We start from the raw sequence: 9609 nt of genomic DNA, 5'->3' as shown, positions 1-9609 counted from the left end.
CACCACCACCACCACCACCACCACCACCACCACCACCACCACCACCAAGGAAAGGTTGGAGCTGCTTCCATCAGTTCCTAATCCAATCCCCGGTTTTGAAGGTCAGACTTAAGAGTCCAATGGAGCTTGTGTAATTTTCCAGCTGGTAGCTCTTCCTTTGCTTCCCCTTTCCCTTTGTTTCTGTCTGGTCTCACTTCCTCTGTTTCCATGTTAGTAATACCAGAATGTGTGTGTCTCTCTCTCTCTGTGTGTATGTGCACATGTGCACATTCTCATGCCTTACTGCCTTTCTGCAGCCTCCTGTTTACAGTATGTAAGGCCCATCACTAACTCACTCACTGGAGTGACTTTATAATTCTCTAGAACAATTCTTCAAAGTCACCGTTTTCACAATTCAGGGCCCAGGAAGCTTGGAATTTTTATTTGCTTCCTGTGCTTTGCACGAGTGCTTCTAGCTTCTCTAGAGGGCCCACCTGGCCCTTATCTTCCCCAGCCTAGCATTATCCTTGTCAGAGATTGGAGCTATGCACCCTGAGTCCACCCAGCTAAGGGATAGACCCAGGGCAGGCTCCTGGCTTGGAACAGTGACGTTGAATAAGCCATAGCTCCTCAGGAGCTTAGGATGTATGATTGTCACTTCCACAACCTAACTGCCACCATTCACCGTGCCCTGCTCTTACACAGAGTGAGACCTGGAACCTCTTAACCGTGACATGCATGGAATTATTATTCCTGCTTTGAAGAAAATAGGCTGAGGCTCAGAAGGACCATGCAATTTTCTCAAGGTCATCGATCTAGTAAGTGACCAAGGAGGTGGGATTTGAACTCAAATCTGTCTGACCTCTAAGTCAGTGTCCCTTGCCATCACACAATGCTGTTCCTCTGTGCTCTTGGGCAGAACAGTCAGCCTGGCTGCAGTATAAACTCCACACTCTCCAACCCCAGGTTGGGGAGAAATGACGTAGGGCCAGATTCTAACATCATTGAACTAGGAGCCATCAAGTCGATGATAGATCTCCACAAGACTTCAAAAGCATCTCTTTTGACTTTTGCCCTGGGGGGACCCCAGCACGTGTTCATGCAATTAATGGTGATAAAGTGGCATTGAGAGAAAGGAATCCCAGACCCTGCGGTAGATCTTTTGAAAAGGTTTTCTCTTTTAACACTGGAACTTAGTATCCCCGTGTTACAGATAAGGAATCTAGAGTCCAGGGCAAGACTGAATAACTCAAGGCCACAATATGGGAGACCAGCAAGCTGAATCAAGTACAGCCAACCCCAAAACCTGCAGCATTTCCATGGCACCATGCCACTGCTCTGCATGTCAAGGTCATGTGGATGCCTGAGTTTCTCATTCATCCCGTGTGACCTTGCTCATATATCTTTCAGTCACAGGCAGACCTTTTAAGAAGATTGCTAGAATGACTGATGAAGGAGCACATGGCGATCCAGACACATGCATCCGGGCATTGGCATCTCCTCACCCACTGCCACCAACTCCATCGCCCCTCGACACCGGAAACTGAATTCTAGTACTGTGGAGGGACTGCTGGCATCTACTGTAAGAAGAAAGAATGTGCCGGGCGGTGGTGGCGCACTCCTTTAATCCCAGCACTCGGGAGGCAGAGGCATAGGCAGGCGGATCTCTGTGAGTTCGAGGCCAGCCTGGTCTACAAAGGGAGTTCCAGGACAGGCTCCAAAGCCACAGAGAAACCCTGTCTCGAAAAAAAAAAAAAAAAAAAAAAAAAAGAAGAAGAAAGAATGCTACACTTGCTTACTGCCTCTCTCTCGGTACATACCTTTTTCTTTGGCGTGGTCTTCCAGAAGATTTTCTAGAGAAAGAAAAGAGAAAGCAGATAAAATTCTCGGCCATTTCAAGGGAAGGTTCTGAGTCCCTGTTGGTTTTATCAGCTCTTGAACTGCCCCCAACTCTGCCATCGCTCCTCTGAGCCATAAAAATGGGAACTCAATTTGTCTGGCCTGTCCTGTCTTACTCCTCTGGTCTCTTCACAACCCAGTAGCCAAAGAGCCCTCTTCAGCGCCATTCTGATCGGGATGTCCCCATTCCGTGCTTTACCTCTGCTTTTAGGAAAAAGACTGAGTTCCTCCATCAACACAAACAGAAGGTGGCGGAACTTTCAGGTACCAATGTAGTTCTGTGGGCACTGGAGATACAGAAACCAACAAAACAAAAACATGTTCCCCACCCGTACCCAGAACACTTACCTACCTCCATCACCTGTTCGTACAGAAGCTTCTCTGGAAAGGAGAGAGGGGAGAGCGAGCTCAGCTTAGGAAGCATTTCTTCCTAACACACAGTGTTGCCCAAACATGGCCTAAGCCGTCTGATTAGGATTGACCCCTTGCCACTATAGGTATATGGCCATTTGAAAAGATCAGAGTCTTCACACCATCAAAAGGGGGAAGAAATGTTGGGTTACGTAACTTTCTAAATCCTTTGCAATCAAGAGCCCAAGAAATGTGACCATTTTAATGAGGGTTTTATCCAAATGGATATAATTGGATTTCCTGATTAGAAGGCTCTAATTTCTTAGTTAATTAGAAAGCTGCCAGGGTTGGTTGCTGTCTAATTTCTCAAAGGGTGAGAACTCACAGCTCTACCCAGAGCCTCTCCACAGTCTACTGCATTCCCTCTGCCATGTGAGTCCCGGTTTTCAACTTGCGGGGTCTCCCACCTCTGGTAGATGCCATGCCCACATCCACTTCTGCTAGTCTTTCCCTAGAGCAGTCACAGTCCCCCACACCCCCACACCCCCACACCCCCACACCCTACAGTCACTGTCCTCACAGCTCCACCACCAAGTTACCTTTTGATCTTTTTTGTTTACAGATGAGCCAAATGCCAAGAAGGATAATGAGTCCCAAGATAGGCAGGACCACAGAGAGAGCCACCGCTGGAGAGGACAGACTTCCAGGAGCTGGGGCTGAAACAGAGACCACCAATGACCACCCTCAAGGAGACGGCTGAGAGCAGTTCTCTGCCTCGGAGGGAAGGTGGCTCAGGCATATCCAACCGACTCCATCGGCTCTCCGGAGAACCCTGCCAAGACGGATGAGCCTCTTTGCTTCCCTTTTTAACTCACACTCTGGGTGACAGAGAGAAATGGGACGTTCGCATCTCATGAAGACTTCTCAACCACAAGTTCACCCTGTCTTCTAACTCTATGGACAAATACTCTAGAGACCTCAAAGTCCTGAATGTGTGCTCCTTAACAATTCCCAGCGGTCCCTCATGAGTCCCGCCCACCTTCTCAAACCCTTTCTGTTGTGCAGCCACAGACTTGGGCTACAACAATGTGTTCCAGGCTGTCTCTCTGCTCCACCATCAGCAGGGGCAAGACAAGGTCTATGGACCACAGCCGTAGGCCTGGAGCTCAGACAGGAAGGGGAAAAGAGTGTAGGGTAGGACTGCACGTGTGTGATCCCAGGAGGCAGGACAGGAAAGTGTGGGGGCTGTGAGGAGTCCCAGCTGGCTGTACACCCTTTTCAACCATTGGGAGGCCCTAGGCAAGCGACCCAGCCTCTCCCAACCTGGGTTATTCATCTGTAAAATGGAGCTGGTAAGAGTCTTAATTCCCTGGGACTACGGGGGAGGGGAAGGACTTAAATAAGTCACTTTAAACTCTTACCAGCCAGGGAGAGGCGGTGGCAGAAGTAAGAGGGGAGGAGCATAAAGGGAGGAACGAAGAAAAGGATTGGCAGATGTCCAGGAGGCTTCTCTACCAACTTATTTTATCACGTGACTCCATATTTCAAGGATATTTCAAAGCTTCACACTTTTTAACCCAGCAGTTCCATTTTTTTAAGAATGTGTTCTGAATCAGCTCGAAATAAGTGTGAAGATGTCCACCCACCACTAGTTATCAGATGAGGCAGGGGGGGGGGTCAGTGGGGCAGGGGGGCGTTGCAAAGCATCTGGAGTCCCAGAGACAGCCTTCGGGTTACTTTGTTTTGATCAATAGCCACATGATGGAATTTGATATCCCCCAAAAATCAATTTATGAAAAAACACTTCAGAATTAGACAACAAATACCTTATGAGTTGAGAAGTGAGAAAAGAAATGAGGAACAAGCGTGGACACACACGGAAGCGTGGGCACACTCCTCGGGTGTGTGAATGTGGACCCCCAAAACATTAGCAGTAATTCTCTATGATTTATGAGATTCTACGCCATTGTTTTTGATTTCTCTAAAATGTTCCACTTTTTCATGTTTATTTTTTACAATACACATTCTTAGAGCTATAATATAATTCATAGAATGAAAAAAAAATTAATTTAAAATTTTTACATGTATGGGTGTTTGGCTTTCATGTATGTCTGTGTAGCATGTGTGTTTCTGAATGCCTCAACCACCGAGCCATCTCCCTTCCCCTGAAAAGTCTGTATAAAGCCCCCCACAAGGTAGAGTTTCCTCCAGGCTCCTCAGGAGCCTCAAGCTGATTTGCACCCCTGCATTACCTGCAATAACCATGGCCGTGGTCTTCTCTTGGCCAAGGATCTCATTACGGACAGTGCAGGACACATTCCCCAGAGTGCTGTCCCTGACGCGGCTGGACACTGCTGTTCGGAATAGCCCAGTTTCATCCAGGGAGTGGGTCTCTGAGAGCGACAGGAGCACTCTGCCCTGAGCGTCTCTCCACTCGGTCCATGGCTTTGGGAACCATCCCATTGACCAGCACACCAGCTGGATCCAGCCAGCATCATAGCTCTTCACGTGGATGAAGGGATCAGAGCCTGAAACTAAAGGGGACAGATTGTCTGATTGAGGCAACCCAACTGACTGGCAGGGACGTGGTGGCAAGGGTACTGTCCTAGCCAGTGTCCTGCCCTCCACCCCTTCCTCCGATGGACAGCCATAGCTGATAATAAAGCTCTCGTTTCTGCCTTCCCTTTACCCTCAGTGGGTCTGACCACCACAATGGGATAAAACAGTCAATCCAAATGAAGTTCAAGATCCACTCATGACAACACCCATCCACACTATTCTGTTCCTTCATCACTGTCCTGCCCATCCCGGAACACGTGGACAGCTTGGGTGCGAGGCAGGTGTTTCTGTTTGAAAGGTGATTTGCCCAACCCCAGCCAAAGGACTCCATGACTGGAAAGAATCTACCAACTACTATGCGTTTTAAAAGAATTCATCCCTCTTTCGTAACTAAGTGATAAGCAAAGATGATCAGGGGTTGGAGAGATGAGCTGGCTCAGGGGTTAAAAGTACTGGCTGCCCTTCCACAGGACCCACCACCCACATGGCAGCTCACAACTGTTTGTAATTCTAGTCCCAAGGGGATCTGACACTCTCTTCTGGGGTCTGTAGGCCCCAGGTACCTATGTGGTAGACAGATATTCGAGCAGGCAAAACACCCAAATGCATAAAATAAAAGTAAATAAATCTTTTTAAAAAGACTGACAATGGTAACCCCATGGACTGGCCTGAAGTGAGAGCAGAGACTTGGGGTGGGTCTGCGGTGGACTGATTTTTATAAAAGCACTGAAGCTAGTTTAAGGAACAGTCTCTGACTTCTGGCTCTTTAAACACTCAAGAACCTGGAAAAGGACTGTGAAGCATTTCCTTATCACAGCAGGGAATCCTGGCCCTTGGGGACTTTTCCTTGCAGTTCTGGTTGTGAGTTTCTTGGTAACCAAGCCGAAGCTGAAAAAGCTGCCCCTGTCTGAGCCGGCCAGCCTGTGTTTACACAGACAGTGTTTTCCAAAGTCCAGGCTTCTTCCCCTCTCAGGAAGAATCACCAGTCAGGGCTTCATTGAGATGAGCAGACCCGGCTAGAGAAGACAGAACTGACAAAGCGATTGCCACAAATGACCCAGGCCCCTGCAAAGCATCCTAACCTGCCACTTGCAGGGTCACGTTGCCCTCTTGACTCTGGTTTCCGATCCGGAACTGGCATTGGTACGGCCCTCGGTCCTCGAGCCTCACGTTACTGATATACAGAATGTAACTTTGCTTGTGCGTATCTCTCACCAGCGTGGTCCTGCCCTTGTATTCTGGCATCAGATCTTCATCACTGTCCTGCCCATCCCGGAACACGTGGACAGCTTGTGTGCGAGGCAGGTGTGTAGGCCGTTCCCACCTCACCTCGCTGAGCACCATGCCTGGCCAGAGCAAGATGGGGCAGGGCAGCTCGGCTCTGCCCCCGAGTGGGGCCAGGTAGAACTTGTCAGTATTCCCTGTGGAACAGACACCAAACGGGGTGAAGGACGCTGAAGAGATGGCTTGGGGGATGAGTGAGAAAGGGGAGTTTCCTAAGAAAGGGCAGAGCCGGGGAAGGACAGTAGACAAGGGAACCCAAGAACCAAATTCCAGCGCCATGCCTCATCCTGGTCAGACCTCCCAGGCAGAGAAAGATCCAAAACTCCTACCTGACACCTGAGCAGGCAGCTGGAGGAAGGCTAGAGCGAGGAGGCAGCTGAGGAGCTGGGAGGCAGAGGGACTTGGTGGTCTCTCCATATGAACTAGGACAGACACCGGAAGAGGACTGATGCACTTGAGCTGAGGAACCTAGGAGGTGGGGCCGAGACCCAGGTCACGCGTTCCACCTGAGGAGCAAGGACATGTGCTTCGAAGCCCAACTTCACTACCCTTATGCTCGTGTGACAAAGTGACTAAAAATCCTCAGAAACACTTTCTTTTCTTCATCCTTAAATACTTTTTTTAAAAATATTTATTTATTATGTATACAACAGTCTGTCTGCAGGCCAGAAGAGGGCACCAGACCCCATTACAGATGGTTGTAAGCCACCGTGTGGTTGCCGGGAATTGAACTCAGGACCTTTGGAAGAGCAGGCAATGCTCTTAACCACTGAGCCATCTCTCCAGCCCCCATCCTTAAATACTTTAAATTGTATATATATACGAGGGGAGGTGTGTATACCACGTGAGTGCAGGTGGCCTGGGAGGCTAGAGGAGGGTATCGGCTCCGCTGGTGGTTGTGAGAAGCCTGATGTGGGGACTGATAATGGTCCCTAGGAAAAGCAGCTGAGCCATCTCTCCAGCCTCCCTGACACCCTTTTAGATTTATATATAACCAACAGAGGCGTACAAGTCCACCGTTCCATCATGAAGACACTAATCCTTCAAACAGGCACTGGGGGTTGAAAAGACCTGGGTTCAGGTCTCACCTATTTTCCTTTGCTAGCTCCACATCTCTAGCAAGGTTGTGTACTATCTGTGATGGCATGTTCTTAGTCCGTGGGGGAGGGGCCTGTCTTCACTCGTAGGTGGGAGGACTTAATATATAGATGCCTAGAGAACTAATGCGTGATAAATGTGTGCTGAGCGAAAAGGAGATAGTCATAACTCAGAGGTGCACTGTGTGCTCTAGCAGCCTGAGACCCCAGAGGGCTCCCTAGTAAAGCTCCGCCCACCCACTTGCCATTGCCCAAAATGCCGTTAGCAGAATCTTTCCAGCCACACGGAGGAAAACGTTGAAAATGCCAACACTCTAGGAGGCGAGAACACTCCCGAAGTCTCTCCAACATTTCACATCCTTTGTATCACTTTGGTTACTGGAAAACAGTCTGGAGGGGCTGGAGAAATGGTTCAGCTCTTAAGTGCACTGCCTGCTCTTGCAGAGGACCTGGGTTCGATCCCAGCATCCACAAGGTAGCTCACGAGCATCTGTAACTCCAATTCCGGGGGATCCAATGCCCTCTTCTGACCTCCACAGGCACTAAGCATGTACCTGCCATACATACATACATGCATGCAAACACTCATACACATAAAATAAAAAAAAAATCTTTCCAAAAGCATAAAACCATCGTGGCTTTGGTACCTGGTGTTTTCCGGGAATGTGGCATTACACACATTGTTCATGCAACCACATATTCTTCAACCAGATTCAGTGTTCCAACACAGACCTATGAGAATTTTAAAAAATAATTAAATATGGTAGGTTGCTTAAACATTGCTACAAATGACAGCGGGTTGGCGGCTGGAAGTAGGAGGCTTCGTCCTAGGGGTAGCAGTGCGGTCTCCAACTAAATGAGACTGAGTAAAAGGGAGCTGCTCAAAGTCTTAGGCCTTGACTGTCCTATTTTAAAATAGGAATGTTTTCCAATCTCACCACCAAATTGCCCTAAGGAAAGGTCAAAGCAAATTAATTAGTTAATTTTCTTGTTTTCCTACAACCCTGCCTTCAGAAGGATGTAGCAAGTTTTTAAAGTTTTTACCAATTTGATAATGAAACTGTATTTCTTAGAATTTGATAGTCCCTTGTGCTAATCTGTACTTCTTTGATTATTCATTTATTTGGTCCTTGTCAATGATTTCCTCTGTATTTTGCTGGGGTTTTTTGTCTTTGACACATTTGTCTCTTAATGGCTTGCAAAATTCTTCACATAAGTAACCATTTTTTTTCCCATGACACAAGCTGCAAGTATTTCCCCCCAGAGTCAGTTACATTGTAAGCTTGAACTAGTTTGAGTTTTGAAACTTCTAAGTCAGAAAAAAAGAAAGAAGAGGAGGAAAGGATCCCAACAGACATTCTTTGCCCATCTTGAGCAGTTTAAGAAGATCCCAGGTATCTATAATTTGCAGTCATCCAGTTCAGGACCGAGCAGATGGTGAGGGCAAACAGCATGCCTGCTGAAGTATTAATAGCACTGCAGTGTTAAGTAAGAGTCTTCAGACAGAGCCCCCTGTCATTCTTGTCACTTGCTGTATTTGGGGCTCCTAAATGACAGCTAACCATTGTCCCTTTTTATCCTTTAAGATGTTCTTTGTAGCTGGACAGCGGTGGCACATGCCTTTAATCCCAGCACTCAGGAGGCAGAGGCAAGTCGATCTCTGTGAGTTCGAGGCCAACCTGGTCTACAGAGCTGGTTTCAGGACAGCTAAGGCTCTTATACAGAGAAACCTTGTCTTGAAAAACAAACCAAAGATGTTCTTTGTAAAAGGAAAGATTATTTCTCTACATTCATGAGCTTGACGGTACTGAGAAATTTAAAGAACTAGACAGACTTAGAAAAGAAGGGAGAGAACTCACCACATTTGGGACGCGGAATCCTTGTCCTTTAGTGGCAAAGCTGGAGCCTCCTAGCTGGGAATACCATCTCCCCACAGGCAGGGTGGTCCGACATCGGCCAAGAATGGCAGGAACATCCCAAAATATGGGTCTGGGAAAAGTTCATATTCTAGACTGATGAGCAGAGCCTCACAGCCAAGAGCTCCCTCTGCCCCACAGATGGCCTTCTGGAGGTCCCTAAAAACACACAAGCCACGCCCTGTCTGCCCATCCCTGATAAAGCAAGGGTGTAGAAAGGAGAGGCTCCCCAGCAGCGAGGGAACTGTCTACTGTCACGGCAAAGAAAGGACTTTTCCTCCAGTGCCTGGTACAACAGTGACTCCTGCAATTTGACCCCATCACCCCTTTTCTTAAAAGCTTGCTCTCCTTTACTTTCCAACCAGTACGGGTTAGAAGATCCGTGAATGGAACCAGAGCCCGTTGTGTAAAGGGAAATAAGGCAGACTCAGGAAGTCAGTACTGCTCATTTCCACCTATGTGTGGGATTTACATTTAGAGAGGTGTGTGTGTGTGTGTGTGTGTGTGTGTGTGTGTGTGTGTGT

General features: G+C 48.0%; 1 protein-coding gene across 1 annotated transcript in view; it reads right to left on the bottom strand.

Moving 5' to 3' along the window:
* Ermap (erythroblast membrane associated protein (Scianna blood group)) overlaps positions 1–9122 on the bottom strand; it is a 13656-nt gene extending 4534 nt beyond the window's left edge. Inside the window, 8 exon segments of the mRNA XM_005353422.2 lie at positions 1800–1832; positions 2227–2259; positions 2829–2945; positions 4482–4763; positions 5871–6209; positions 6402–6494; positions 7817–7901; positions 9093–9122. Of these exon segments, the coding sequence (XP_005353479.1) occupies positions 1800–1832; positions 2227–2259; positions 2829–2945; positions 4482–4763; positions 5871–6209; positions 6402–6494; positions 7817–7901; positions 9093–9122 (1012 nt within the window).
* Between the last annotated feature and the right edge of the window lie 487 nt (positions 9123–9609).

This window comes from Microtus ochrogaster, chromosome 10, assembly GCF_000317375.1.
Source record: "Microtus ochrogaster isolate Prairie Vole_2 chromosome 10, MicOch1.0, whole genome shotgun sequence".
In the NCBI taxonomy this organism is placed as follows: domain Eukaryota; kingdom Metazoa; phylum Chordata; class Mammalia; order Rodentia; family Cricetidae; genus Microtus; species Microtus ochrogaster.
Note: the sequence above shows the minus strand (reverse complement) of the source record. Positions and strands in the feature narration are given on the sequence as shown.